This window comes from Anarhichas minor, unplaced genomic scaffold (assembly GCF_050575085.1).
Source record: "Anarhichas minor isolate MPS153535 unplaced genomic scaffold, ASM5057508v1 ptg000082l, whole genome shotgun sequence".
NCBI lineage: Eukaryota > Metazoa > Chordata > Actinopteri > Perciformes > Anarhichadidae > Anarhichas > Anarhichas minor.
The window spans coordinates 628,843-644,671 of record NW_027466528.1 but is presented as its reverse complement, the minus strand read 5'-3'; the positions used below and the strand labels follow the sequence as shown (position 1 = coordinate 644,671).

Genomic DNA, 15,829 nt, shown 5'->3' with positions numbered 1-15,829 from the left:
CCGTGACACTATTCCAGTTTCCACATTTGCTTTTTGTTTTTTCCCCCTGCTAACTTAGACCAGTTCAGTCCTGTGGTGCTTCCTATACCGGCCCTCTGACAGTTCTCTGACCTCCACCCAGAAAAAACAAAAGAATGAGGTCTTGGGCCATTTCTTTGGACAACAGCAAACCTTTGTGTGTTTACAGAGAGTGTAGCGTAACTTATCCGACTGTGGCACGGCAACCGACCCCTGGTCACTAAACAGACTTAGTTTAAATACAATGAAAGTGCGACATCTGTCTGTACCTGCACTGTTTGACGTATTATGAAATGCTTTCAAGTCCTACATAGTAGAAAACATACTTTTAATGTGCTTATGCCATTGTGGCCTTTGCCCAAAGGGAATTTTGTATCCATCAGCAGAGAGGAGATATTTCTGAAACTGTTACAGGTATGAGCCACGTCGTAGGCGTCCTTGGTTTATTGTACAATAATAACGTGTTGTATCTCCAAGCAACTGCCCCATTGTGATTAAATGTGTTGACGCAGCACAAAGAAGCAGGACAAAGAAAACCATACACGGTAGACATTGCTGTTCAGAAAATAGATCTCCAGATTAATCAAAGCTCAGCCTAAAGAAAACTAAGTGGGAGACAAAAGATGAAAGAAACCGTGAATAAAAGTAAAAATCTAAAACTTAAAACAAGCAACACAATGATTACTGTTCTGGTATTCAAAGTGCTGCTCATGATGCATTTATATTAGATGCTACAGGAGGGAGAGCAGGAGGTTGGAGATTTCCAGCAATCAGCCAATGTTTCTGATACACGGAAGACTCCGCTGCTCGTTGTTTCCTCCATAAATAGTGTCCGGAAAAAAGAAAGAGTCGGAAAATGGAAAAGATGGGGGTTTAGGTGAAAGTCTGTTTTCTGTATCAGAGCAACAGGGAAAGCCCTTTGGGAGTCTTCTAGATGATCTTTGTAGACGTTGCAGCTTCAAAACATTCTGTAATTAAACAGACTTTATACCGTCACATTTATCCAGATTTGCATTAATTGTACTGCTTGTTTTAAACACATTTCCTTTTCCAAATATGTCATGCTAAAGCACATCTGCAATCTTCGGCTTCATTTTGCTTTAAGAGGAAAATAATTTATATTAAACAAAAGAAAATATAGGAAATGGGTACTTCTACAATACTCTAAATTGGTGCAGAAGTTTACCTGTAGCGACAACAAAATCTGGATATCTGGGTCAAGTTTGTGTTGCAATGGTGGACTTCTACGTCCTCATGTGGGTCAGAGATCAGACAGCTTTCAGAGTCGTCTGTCTGCTGCTGCACTCATGCCCTGCATCGCTCTAATGACCTTCTCTCAATGTTTTGGGTCAGTTTGACTGCAAACAAACTACTCTCAGTCCAAATGGATAAATGGTAGAAAGTTGGCGATTTGGGACTCTTTGATCAGGGATTGGGTTGTAATGTAAATGCCGTTAACTGCAACTGATTTCCCAGAATAATATTCACAAACAGAGACATTTGGGACCTCAGATTGGGAATCATATCTGGCCTTTCAAACCTAAATCTCAACAAACCTCAATCTTTGATATACAAGTTCTTATAGACCCTTTTACAGCCAAAGTCATCAAAAATACGCGCTCGCATGTTCGAAGTGAAAATAACGTTTTGCCCAAACTATTCAGACGAGTAAGCAAGCTAAAAACATAGAATTCAAACTGTTACCAGCATCAACATGTCTGGTTGTTGCACGGTCAGAGTTAATATTCCAGCAGCAGACTCAAGTTCTACAGAATCAGAACCGTTTCCGTTTTGGTTTAACGAGCGACCGTGTTAATTTTTTACTTTTAGCCGAATGCATCGTTGTTGCTTGTAGTGACGACAGCTGTGTCCTCGTAAAATAGCCTTCAACTTTATTTTAATCACTTTTAAATAAACAGTCATCTGTGTTTATTATCTACGCCAACCATTTACGCAAGTTATACGAGCCACCGCGATGCATTCTGTTGAGAGTCACCAGTTAACATGGTCACCGCTTTAACTAAAAACACCGGCGGTGTTGACTACGACTAGACTGTTTGTAGTGCCCATTTTAAAACCCAATAGAGTCCTCTGAGTCCATGTCCTGGTTTTTGAAGTTGAACACAGATAACAGAGTTTGTCATCTAGTGACTTGTAGCTCCTAATATCTCTCTGTTGTAACGTTACACGCTGGGTTTCTCCATCAAATACCTGTCTATGTCTGGACTGTAAATATTGAGCCACTAGTTAATGTATTCCACTCACTAACAGCACACAGATCTGAAAATTCACTTTGTTTAGGTTGCATTCTCCATCTTTGGTGGTTAATGCCTTTGCATCGCTTGACAAGCTTTAGCACTCCGCCGTACTTTTGTTGCCGAAATGTGTGTGTGCACTTATGTACGTCATCATTGTTTACGAACCATGAAAGGGTCTATAGGGTCTTCATATGTTGTCTAATTATCAAACTATACGTTGAGGTTATTTCTTTGTGGACACTTATAAACACAATGTGTAGAACTTAAAGATGTCCTACTCTGGCGCCCTCTACTGATAGTATTAAAAACACTTTAGTGTGAAGTCGAAATTGCCTGATATTTACCACACTGGTGAATGAAACTTCTAAATGTTCTTTGTTATCTTTCCTACAGACTCGGGAAGATGCATAAACAATATACATCCGTGAGCCCCGCCGATGCCATCACTGTGAAGAATGAGAATGGACCTCAACCAAAGAAATACCGCTACGTACGCAAAGAGGGCAGCTGTAACGTGGTGTTTCGCCATGTTCCCGAGGAGTGGCTGCTGTTTGTGACGGATATCTTCACCACCTTGGTGGAGATTAGGTGGAGGGTGATGTTCCTGATCTTCGCCCTGTCTTACATCCTGTCTTGGCTTTTCTTCGGCATCCTCTACTGGGTCATCGCGCTGGCTCACGGTGACACCAGAAACATCACGAGTGAACCCTGCATGTACCAGGTGCGCAGCTTCACGGCTGCTTTCCTCTTCTCGCTCGAAACCCAAACGACCATCGGCTACGGTTACAGAGGGATGTCCGAGAACTGCATGATCGCCATCATCATCGTCACCATACAAGACGTCATCAGCTGCTTCATCGACACGTTCGTCATCGGAATCGTCGTCGCCAAAATGGCCTCGGCCAGGAAGAGGGCGCAGACGGTGGGCTTCAGCAACTGCGCCGTCATCAATCTTCGCGATAGTTACTTGTGTCTTTCCTGGAGAGTCGGGGACTTCCGCCGGCACCACCTGGTGGAGGGGACGGCTCGCGCTCAGATCGTCCGCTCCACGGTGCACGCAACAGGGAAAATGGACGTGACGTACGAAGATCTGCTAATCCAGCAGAGTGACGTCATCCTGGTCACGCCTACCACCGTCTTCCACAGGATCGAACCCGGCAGCCCACTGTACAAAATGAGCTTGGTAGATCTACGGAAAGAAGACTTTGAGCTGGTGGTGTCTTTCACCTACACGGACGACTCCTCCGGTATGCTGCATCAGACTCGCACCTCGTACACCCCGGCAGAAATCCTCTGGGGTCAGCTGTTTCAGGAGATGATCCGGGTCAGCAAGAGGCACTACAGGGTGGATTACACCTTGTTCAATCACACCGCCAAGGTGCTGGTGCCCGAGGTCAGCGCTGAGGAGTACGAACACAAGAAGCAGTGGCGGCCCTCACCCCGGCATTCCCCGCGACATTCACCCAGATCTTCCCCGCGACATTCACCCAGATCTCCAAGATCACTGCAGCGAAACCATCTTGAAAAGCTTCTGAAACCCCCAACGGTAACTGTGGAACTTGTGAACGACCGTCGCCCTGAACCAACCGTTTCAACATCTCAAGCAGACAATCAACATCAAGACAGGTTGACTCTGCCAAATGACCTCACAAGTATAGAAATATAAAAGCAGAACCATGATGTTTGAGGCCGCCATTTATTAAGACACTGTGTTAATTGTCCATTTTTTCAAAGAAGCGACTGCTAAAGAGGAATATCGAGGATGCTACTGAATCTCATTTACTGTAAGGATGAAAAAAGGGTTTCTGTTTCTTAGCATGTGATCTTATTAACGTAACACTTCGGCAAAAAAATCTGTCTTTTGAGTATCAAAGACTGAAACCTTGAAGGCTTGAAAGATGGCGCCTGGCCATTTCATTCCAATGAGAGCAGCTCATCCAGCACGTAGCCAGGGTTTTCAAAACAGTAGAGGCTTTACACTATGTGTAGCCAGCTAGCAAGAGGGCTACCAAAAAGTAGCCTACCAATGACTTGCGCTGTCTTGTGACCATTGCCTTGCAGATCATAGCGGTCCCTCGAATGTCTCCTGAGGCGACATTAAAAAGCGCCAACTTCTCGTGCTAAAGACGGAAGGATTGGCAAAAGTTTTACAAACATTAAACTGTGATGTCTAAGAGTCCACACTCACACCAGTGACTCCATGAGGTTTTAACACGCTCACAATGACAATGCTAGCATGTTTATGTTTAGCAGATATATTGTTTACCATGTTCGCCATCTTAGTTTGGCTTGTTAGCGTGCTAACATCAACGAATTAACATTAAAAATGAAGCACAGCTGAGGCTGATGGGAATGTCATTAATTTGCAGGTATTTAGTGAGAAACCGAAGTATTGAAAAAAAAGTATACATTTACAAAGTTACAGCGCTGTTAACCTCATGGTGGAGCTAAAAGAGTGTCGGGGCATCACCGAAGCCAGTCGAATTCCTCCTCTGGAGACCATGAACGTCTGTAAACACTTCCAATCCATCCAATAGTTGTTGAGATATTTCAGCATGAAACCAAAGCGATTCACAACACGTATAACAAAGAATATTAATTTACCATATTCTTTTTACAGACACTTAAACAGACTTTAATAATATCGATCTGTGAGGAAAATGCTGAGTACTGGGCTGCAGTACTGCAGTTGGCCTCTGGGACATATCGACTCACCGCCGCGCTTTAACCAGCTCTACTCTTTCATCGGTCAGGAGAACTTTGTTTAGTGAGGTGCCTGATGGTGAAGATCCACCAAATCCGGCCAACATACAGAAAGACGTGACAGAACCCCAAACGGTCCACTTTGCTCCGGCAGGTGGGCCAGGCTTCGTTCTGGCGCAACTGTTTCAACAATGGCGGACGGGTGACAAAGCTTCTCATTGTACAGCTAAACAGTACATTAAAATATGTTTCTGAAATCATTTGAAGCGAGAAATAGGGCCATGCAGTAACAGAATATTGATATATTTTTAATCAGCGCTGCCAAGTTTGACTGTTTGATCCGAGTTTGGACGGACTTGATTTGCATGAAGTTGAGTCATGATTGTGCAAATTTAGAAACGGCAAATGGTCAGTCAACTCGCCATGTCGTATCCATGGTGCAAGAGGTGCGGCCGGCTCTCTTGCTCTCCATAGAAATGAATGGAAACCATCTCCTACATACGTCAACAGATTCGGTGCATCTCCACCTTAAGGAAGTCAGACGGGCGAGTGATGGGGAGGGATGCCGACAAGCCAAGGTTGTGTGTGAGGATATGAACAAATGCATTTAACCATATTTTGGTGAAAACACAAGTGTTAAGGATAAACTAAGCATACGAATAGACAGAAGAGACGTGTTATTATGGTCTGAGACGTTTATACGGATATTTTGAGCGATGAAAGTACAAACTTTTACAGCCACCTTTCAAGCCTCCAGGTACTCAGGACTTGACACACAGCATATAAATACTTGGTGGAGTGACACCGTGACATCGGAATACAAAACCTATAATAAACAGAGGCTCGCTATTTGAAATATAGATACGGTTTAATGAATGCTGTCTTTAAAGGGTTATTATAATATTCAGATTAAGGTGATTGTGGATTTAAGGGTGAGCAATGAAATACAAGATGTATTTAAGTGGGTGAACGTAATGTTTCTTTTACTTTGTATAGTACTTGTTGGGGAAATTGTTTTATTAACTGCTGTTTCCAAATTCAAAAATGAACTTTAAATCTTGATCTTTAAGCCAACATGGATGACAAAGTCCTTAAAATCTGAGGAAGATCATGTAATACAATCAGAAGTTACTAAATGGACCTTGTGGTGGGATTTTCTTGTCAACTGTTTATATTATTTTTTGAGTGTAAAAAGAAAGAGTTGTGTTGTACTTGTTTAAAAAGAAGGTTTCTACATGTTCTCCTTCATGTTACGTGACTTTGACTCACTATCTCTAAAGTTTAACGTTTGTAAAAAGGGGAAATATATCGACAATATATCGATATAGTGATACGATACGAGATATCATCTTAGGTTTTGGTATGGTGATATGGCATAAGTGTGTTTTTTGATGGTTTAAAGGCTGCATTAAAGTAAAGTGATGCAATTTTCTGAACTTACCCGACTGTTGTAGCTGTTCTATTATTAGCCTTTACTTAGAATAAAGCACCAATAGTCAACGTTACAATATTGTCGCAATATCGATAGAGGTATTTGGTGAAAAAGATATTGTGTTATGGCCCAGTTCTAGTTGTAAATAAACTGAAGCCTTAGCGGCAACTAACATACTTTATTGTGAGTAAAATCATTACAGTTTATGTGACAAACGTGTAAATGTAAAGTTGTCTTCATGTTTGTGGTGGAGGATTCCCATTTGTTTAGTAATTACCAAGAGGTAGTTCACACATGAATGAAGCCGGTTTATTGACTTAGACTTTTGTAAATGACAAATAATATTTACCTCGAATATCTTATGAACAAAAGAATATAAAGATCTGTTGTAACAAATTGACCAAATGTATTTCTAATGTTGTTCTTTTAGTGTCACTTAGCAGATTTGATAGAACATTAGAACAATATTGCTCATAAGACAATTCCAATTTCAATAAAGTGACGTTTAAATGTCTGGTTTGGGTCTTGACGTCCTGCGTCTGTCCCGAGGTGGATCAGAGGTGGATCAGAGGTGGATCCTGGTTCTCGTCGAAGAACAAAAGCTCGGATTGGGACGGTCACTTTGATGTCAGGTAACCAGACGGATAAAAGTAACCAGAGGCTTCTTTAGAACGTGCTGCTTTGATTTGCATGTGTAATCCAGTTAAAACATCAAAAATAGATCAATCAGAAGCTCCTGATGTTATTCAGGCCCCAGACCAGGACAGGACTATTCACCGACTCTGACCAGCACACAGACTCATTATGGCTTTTTTAAAAGGTGAGTGTAGTCGATTCCAACAGAACCTGGATCTTGTTGTTCTGTAGTCTGGTATGGCAAAGTAAGAGGTGCTTCCTGTGTTCTAAACCATGTAACGGACCCCCGTCGACCTCCCTCGCGGTTCTGTACTCATGAGAAGCTCAGATTAATTACACAGTTTAACGTTAACCATCACAGTGTGAAATAAAGTTTTACTGACGATGGTTCTCCTCCAATATTCAGTAAAATATGTTGTTCTAGTCTCTGATCTCTGATAATGTTACATTGTAAACAAAAATATGCTTTAAAAATGGTACTAAAACATACTGGAATCACTTCACCTCATATTTGAACAAGAAAAAAACGATTCTTTATTGCATCACCTATCTTTTAGTGTGAACATAGTTTGAAGTAAAACATTCAAACAATCTTATAAAAGGTCATAAATAATAAGGTCTCCATGCACGAATAAAGGATAAATAAAAAAATAGCATCGTGTGAGTCCTTTCTTTCTTACATGATAATTCCAGTATTTTTCACATGATAGCGAGTTATTACAAGATTATCCCGCTTATAGATCGTCTCGAACACGGATGCATGTTACGCACGCTTGTAGACGCAGCCACACACACGCAGCTCTGGAAGGTTCTGTCAGCAATATATAAATATCATTAATGAATCAATTAATTGTTAGAAACAAATGTTTTGGGGTGCACGTTTTGCTGTTCCTTGTTCACAATGTAACATTATCAGAGACTAGAAAGCATAAAGCAACAAACAACATGACTGAGGACAACAGATGATGCATTCAACAGCCGGATAATAAACTCATTTGTGCTACAATGTAGAAAATGTCCTATCGTCTTCATCTTAAAATGATGATATCTTTACAGCTGTTACATAATAGTTTACATATTTGATCAGTATCATGAGTTCAGATTCAGAGCTGTGTGTGTGTGTGTGTGTGTGTGTGTGTGTGTGTGTGTGCGCGCGCGTGCGTGCGGTTAATTCCAGTCTCCAGCTCTCCAGCTCTCCACCTTGTGGTCCAGCACTGGCTGCTGCATGCATCGCTCTCTTTACTGCTGGAAATTGGGCATGGAGAGCAACACACACACACACACACACACACACACACACACACACACACACACACACACACACACACACACACACACACACACACACACACACACACACACACACACACACACACACACACACACACACACACACACACACACACACACACACGGTTCAGTGACACAGGTGGTTTGGGCTAAATATGTATGTGCTGCCTTAAATAACTACAAATGAAAAATTAAAAAAATAGAAAACAAGCAGTTCAAAAGCTTTTAAAAAAGCTAAAAAACAAACATGTATTTGCGGGTTAATGCGAAGCAGGACGATTGATTTAGTCAACGGCTTTAAGACGACACGGCCTGACCTGGAATTATAGGGCAACAGATGCATAGTCTAAACATCCACAGCAACTTGATAGCTCAGTGGAGAAAGACAGTCATATCAGGCATGTTGGCCTTTATTGAGTGACTCATTCTTTCCGACAGAACACATTTTCCATCCTCACATTAAAAAATAAGATCTATAAACACCAAGGATATCGCACAATATACATATATATATATATATATACATATATATGAGGGTGATGTGTTCACTGTCAGCAGCAGGTGGTAACAAAGACACCGGTCAGATTCATTGGAGGGTTTTAATGAGAGATTTTTGGGAAAAAATTGTTTTAATTTTGTCTTTGAGTAAAAGTTGCACGTTTCAGTGTGTGTGCTTATTGTAAAGCTAAAAAACTAAATCTGTAACCTGTATGTGATATAAAGAAGTACTGACATTAATCAGATTTAAGCTCTACATTTATCATTTTCTGATATGTATTTGTGTTTATATTTCCCTCCCTCCTCTCTTTCTATTGAACTCCTGATTGAGATGAAAGTGGCGTCGCTCAATTAGTGCCAAATTGCTCTCCGTGATTTCCATGTTGGGTTCTGGACGCTCCGGCCAAACACAAAAAAAACGGTCTCCTCGGTGTGCGCGTACTCCCCGCCTCTCTCCATTGGCCAGGGCGCGCGGAGCGAGGAGGCGGGGCCGAGCCCCGGTGCGTGCCGTTTAAAAACGCTTTGGGGGAACTCATCGCGAAGCACATTATCGAGACCGGTCCTCCAGAGATGTGAGGAGAGTTTCGCACTTGATCTTGTTTGGTCCAAAACAAAAACAAGAAGCGCGCGGGAAACGACGCCGAGGATCGCATCTGGATTATATTTCACCGAGCTGAACTCATCCGGTCCACAAATGAGCAAAAGGTAGAAACACGAGTATTTTGTGCTTTAATGCAAGTGTTTAACAGCTGTTATCTTCTGGCAAACATGTTCATGCTGTGATGGGTTCTTTTATTCTGTTTTTACGCACGAACTCTGCCGTCAAAGGTTCCACTTTATCCGGTCCCGATTCTTCTCGCTTCTTTTATAAACGTTTGAACAGAAGTCCTTAGTTCTGCGGACAGACGTGTGTGTGTGTGTGTGTGTGTGTGTGTGTGTGTGTGTGTGTGTGTGTGTGTGTGTGTGTGTGTGTGTGTGTGTGTGTGTGTGTGTGTGTGTGTGTGTGTGTGTGTGTGTGTAGGATTGAACCAGCAGTCGGTTCCCTTTCTGACCCGCACCTGTTAACATTTGTCGCTGGCATTTGTTGCATTCCGAGAGCGGCTCTGCCTCCAACACTCAGATATACTGTCTAATAATACTGCTTAGACATGCAGGAATAAATATGTAACAATGACTATTTGAATTATGATTATAGTGTTTATTATTTAGGGAGTTTCTGTCTACCTCTGTCTTAGTTTTTACTGCTCATTTTGAAATAAAAATAAAAGATTTGGTTGCATAAAATGAGTCTGTTTTTAACCCCGTTAATGGAGGTGTTTACATTTCATCTTAAAGACGGATTGCTTAGCAAGGCATCATCCTCAGTGGTTCGGATCATTTGTGCATCATCTGATCATTTGAGTTGTTTTGGAACTAAATACAAATGTGCAGTTTTATATGTGTGTGTGTGTGTGTGTGTGTGTGTGTGTGTGTGTGTGTGTGTGTGTGTGTGTGTGTGCGTGTGTGTGTGTGTGTGTGTAAAAGCCCTGCAGACAAATTGCATCAGCCAGTTTGACTTCTTGAAGTTGTGAACCGATAGTATGACTCGGTGTGATCTGCAGCCATGTGTATTTATATATATATATATATAAAATGTATATGCAGTATATGGTGCCGGCCCTTCAGGCCTGAAGAACTTTAGAGTTTTTCACCTCCAGCCTCTCACAGTGGGTCAGAGAGACATCCAAACACGGTGAGGCTGCAGCAGGTCGACTCAGACGTTGCCAGGACAGCCAAAACTAATGAGTGGTGTTTGAGTGGAGCCAGCAGAATCCTCACAGGACGGCCATTACTGCAGCAGAGAGAGGAGAAACCTCTGAGGGCTTCTGACAGTCAACAAGCTGAGCATCTCTTCTGCAGAGCCGAACACAGAGCTCACACTTTACCCCTGAAGCTTCTCTAAATAACACACACTGAACACATATTGTCATAGTGTTCTTTTTTGTGGCAGATTGCTGATAAAACTGCTTCATAGTCATATTTGATTTGGATATTTAAAGTTGAACGATGCAGGTGACAAGAGGACTGCGTCAGAATTAAGCTGCACGTGCAAAACGTCTTATATTTTGAGAAGGCGTCACATGTGAAAAAGTGCACTAATAATGCACCGCTGAGCAATAAGTCAGAAGTTTGCAAGTGACTTTATGAATAATTTGCTTTAAAATCCAGACTGGACGTTGCTTTGCTTCAACGTATAGAACTTGCGGTGCATTTTTCTTCCATTATATGATTCAAGATATGAGGATAATGAACTGCACATCTACAAATTCTCAGTTGAAGTTTTTAAACTCCATCAATTGTGCAAAAGCCTTCAGCTCATGGGATCCTGTAGAAACTCTGGAACCCACAAGCCGACGAGAAACGGCCGAGTCAGCGCCGGGCAGCCAAGAAAAACAAGTGGACTTTGTGAATGACCGATAACGGGACCAGGGTGCAATTACAGGGCGGCCTCTGTCAGTGAAGGTTGAGATGGTTGATGAGGGCAGAAATATCTCTGTTGTTGTTTGTCATAACTGGATGAAATATTGTTGGCACGCTGAGCAGAGTGGAGCGTTTTTTGATGGTTTTTCTCAGGCTGAACGCACGTTTCACTGAACAGTGATGAAGTTATTAAATCTGACATGTTCAACGAGTAACTGCTCAGAGGTTTAAAGTTTCTGACAATGCTGCCGATAAATTCCCTGAACGTTTAAAAGTTTATGTGATTTATCTGGAACTGGTTTGACTAACAGATGTCTGCCGTCTCCGTTTCCTTGTTGCAGATGAACCCGATGAGGCCAAGTCAGCTGATGACCGCTCCACCCTCCTCTCGCTGCTCTCCATCTCGGGGCCATTGAGGCTGAGGAGGTTCCCCTTCGGCCCGCCTCGTTTCGTCACCATTTCCTCTCCGACTCGGTCCCCCAGAAGCGTTTCAAAGCTGTTTCTCCAACGCTTTTTCCAGAAACTCAGACTGTTTTCCAAAGCAGAAGCAGCACAGCCCTCCCAGACTGAGGTGATGGGAAGCGTGCGAGCCAGCCACTACAGCATTGTGTCATCAGAGGAGGACGGCATGAAGCTCGCCACAATGGCGGTGCCCAGCGGCTACGGGAACAGCAAGAGTAAGGTGCACACGAGGCACCAGCCGCAGAGCCGGTTCGTAAAGAAAGACGGCCACTGCAACGTGCAGTTCATCAACGTGAGCGAGAAGGGCCAGCGGTACTTGGCCGACATCTTCACCACCTGCGTGGACATCCGCTGGCGGTGGATGTTCATCATCTTCTGCCTCGCCTTCCTCCTGTCGTGGCTGTTCTTCGGCTGCATCTTCTGGCTGGTGGCCATCTTCTACGGGGACTTGAAGAACAGCCCCCAGAAGTGCGTCTCCAACGTGAGCAGCTTCACCTCCGCCTTCCTGTTCTCCATCGAAACTCAAACCACCATCGGCTACGGCTACAGATACGTGACGGACGAGTGCCCGGTCGCCGTCTTCATGGTGGTTTTCCAAAGCATAGTGGGCTGCATCATTGACGCCTTCATCATTGGCGCCGTCATGGCAAAGATGGCGAAACCCAAGAAGAGGAACGAGACTTTGGTTTTTAGCCACAACGCCACGGTGGCCATGAGGGACAACAAGCTCTGCCTGATGTGGCGCGTGGGCAACTTAAGGAAGAGCCACTTGGTCGAGGCGCATGTGCGGGCGCAGCTTCTGAAATCCCGGACGACGGCGGAGGGGGAGTACATCCCTCTGGACCAGATGGACATCGATGTGGGTTTCGACAGCGGAGTCGACCGCATCTTCCTGGTCTCCCCCATCACCATCGTCCACGAGATCGACGAGGACAGCCCCTTCTACGACATGAGCAAACAGGACCTGGAGACCACCGAGTTTGAAATCGTGGTCATCCTAGAGGGCATGGTCGAGGCGACCGCCATGACCACGCAGTGCCGCAGCTCCTACGTCGCCGGTGAGATCCTCTGGGGCCATCGGTTCGACCCGGTGCTCTTCGAGGAGAAGAACTACTACAAGGTGGACTACTCCCGCTTCCATAAGACATACGAGGTGCCGAGCACCCCGCTGTGCAGCGCCAGAGATCTCGCGGAGAAAAAATACATTCTAACAAACTCCAACTCCTTCTGCTACGAGAACGAGATGGCGCTGGAGAACAAGGAGGACACGGACGAAGGCAACGGGGGCAGCGTTGGGCCCGACGGCACCCAGACGGACAACATCTCGGAGACCGAACACATTCAGGCCACGGTGCCGCTAGAGCCACGGCCTCTGAGACGAGAGTCCGAAATATGACTGTTCAGAGCTCAGACCTCCCGCGGGGGATTTTTATAAAAATCACCTCTCTGCTCCGGGTGGCACAATGAGCCGAGCCTTATGGGTAGAGGACAAGCCGAACGGTACTGCTGTGTGTGTGGGTGTGGGTGGGTGTGGGGGGGGGGGGGGGCAAAGGTTTAGGACTTTGTATGCAAGAGTCTGTTTGATTGCGTACAGAACGACAAAACACAGCACTATGAACCACGTGCATAGTGCAGGAAGAATTCTCCACAAAGGGTCTGGTGACCGCAACATGACGGAGAGGAAAGGAGCTTGTTGAGGACTTTGAAAAATTGCAGGCATGTCTCAGTTTGTCTGTCCGGCATGAACAAGACGCTTTCACAAAAAGGTGTTTTTTTATTTTTATAGTTAGAATATGTCCTCAAGTGCTGCTAGAAAAAAACAAGTTCAACTTTGTGCCTTCTCGTAGAACCAAAGAGAACACGAAATGGTCGATGTCTGGAACAAAGAAGGTACACGTAGAGTATTTGTTCACGAGCTGGTCTCACAGAAGTCTGAATGAACTGCACCAAAACATTTCTGTAAGTTTTCTGATCTCCTGCTTTGTTATTGATCTGAGGGACTGTTCATTGCTGGTCAGACCGATAGAAACATGCCTGCTCATGTCGAGTATTAACGGCATCAAACTGACAGAAGAATCATTAATTTAAACGGAGACCGGGGTAATAAGAGAATCTGAATGTTCTTAAAAGTGCTGCTATGATGTTGCTTCTTTTTGTTTTCTTTTTGTTTTTTACGATTGATAGAAAAATACCAAAGAGTATTATTATCATAGTTATGTGTTTCTTAAAAACACCTGTTTAGATTTGGTACAGAGAAGTAGAACGTTTAGGTTTGTTTTTCAAGAATGTGTGTACAGTTATTATTTTCTATTTTTTTTATACGTCTTTATCTCGAGCCACTTCATCAAGCCTTAATCTGGAAGAGAGGGGAAGTGAAGATGTACAAATCAGCCCAAGTGGCAAAGGCTTTACTGCAGAGGACGGTAAACAGGAAGCACTGGTTCTGTTGGGTTTGCTGAACTAAAACAAAGACTCACCGACGTTTTGGAGGATCTTTAGTCGTCAACTTAAACCACAAAGTTGATTTTTAAACTTACTTTTCATGTGTTTTGATTGGAGATTGTAAGAAATATTTTCAAAGCCACGTTCCCTCTTCAGCCTTCAGACACGTTGAGTTCCCTGTTGAACTGCCTTTGTTTTACTTGAGGAAGGAAGCTTTAGAAAGCCAAATGTACTGTAACCGGTGTTTGAAGGCGACCGCACAAGAGTTTGCATCAATACAAATTAATATCCTTTATTTTGTGTATGACTGAAGGCCGTGCATGTGTAAATACCTCCCTCTCTGTCGCAGTTCTTTTGTATCAGTCTTCCAAATGTACTGCAAAAACCACGGAATGTACAGATTTTTGTATTAATATTAATATTACGTTCTTTTTTCAATAAAATGTCAGTGGACAGTCTGAATCATGCTGTGTGGCTTTGGATCAGAGGCAGAAACATTTTCAAACAACTTTTTTTTATTCTACAAAAACAGTTTAGATTATAGGATATTTGTGAATCTTACAGTAACACTATAACGTGTAACAGTAACTCGGTACATGTACTCAGTTACCTTTGAGGTACTGCATGCTACTTTGAATTTAAATGTTGTACTTTTTACTTCACTACATTTAGTTGACATATTTACTTCAAACAATACTTTGTATTCAAAATGTAATCAACTTAAAATCGACGTGCTGCAGTATCTTATAGTGTGGCATTGCTATTTTCACTTTTATTTCAACATGAACATATTTATATAAAGGATTATACCAAGTCTTTGAGTAATAAGAGCAAAGCAACACTACACAAATACTCTTACAAGTTTATTTTTGGAAATAAGTAACAGCAGCAAAATGTTCTCACAAGCACGACTTATAAAGATTAGCGCTCGGTTAAAACTGGACTCGTACTTTTATCTCATCACAGGAAAGAATCAAAGAATCTTATGAATGTATTTTCAACGTTTTGACAATAAAACATTTAGAAACGTCTCCTTTCTTCAGACACATCAGAGGCCTGAACACCTCCAGCTGCAGGACGGATTAAAAGCTTCTCGTTTACATACATTGTTCTCATCCATCGTCTTTAAAATGTCCATTCAGTCACGAGTATCAAATCAGACAAAGAAACCCGATTAATACTAACTTTACTATCCTTAGTTTAAATGTAGGATATGCACAGGAAATATATCGGATGAATCATCCGATAATACGAAGCCAAACTGCTGCCAATGGTCCACAAATAAACACAGAGAAGAAGAAGAAGAAGAAGACGACAGTGTTGCTTGTTGGATGTGTGGTTGCTGTCCATGGTGCTGATCAAACAACCGTCACCGTGTCGCTGTTTTAGTGACTTTGGTTTGAACTAATAACCGACTTTGGCCTCAGACTGTAAAAGAACTACTGATTGGTTTAAAACAAAATAATCATCTTGGCTATGCACGGGAAGCTTCTGACTTCCCAATGTTGTTCATGGTGACAGTGGTGTGGGTAGATAATATATATATATATATATATATATATATATATATATATATATATATATATATATATATATATATATATATATCTATTTATATTTATATTTATAT

The 15,829-nt window shown here is 42.7% G+C and overlaps 2 protein-coding genes across 2 annotated transcripts; both read left to right on the top strand.

Annotated features, from left to right (window-relative positions):
• Positions 1-2,679: 2,679 nt before the first annotated feature.
• Positions 2,680-3,942, top strand: kcnj16a (potassium inwardly rectifying channel subfamily J member 16a). Its single transcript, XM_076081633.1, has one exon. It carries the CDS (start codon positions 2,680-2,682, stop codon positions 3,940-3,942), a length of 1,263 nt encoding a protein of 420 aa, XP_075937748.1.
• A 7,927-nt stretch (positions 3,943-11,869) lies between these two features.
• Positions 11,870-13,153, top strand: kcnj2a (potassium inwardly rectifying channel subfamily J member 2a). The gene has a single exon (XM_076081598.1). It carries the CDS (start codon positions 11,870-11,872, stop codon positions 13,151-13,153), a length of 1,284 nt encoding a protein of 427 aa, XP_075937713.1.
• The last annotated feature ends 2,676 nt before the right edge of the window (positions 13,154-15,829 follow it).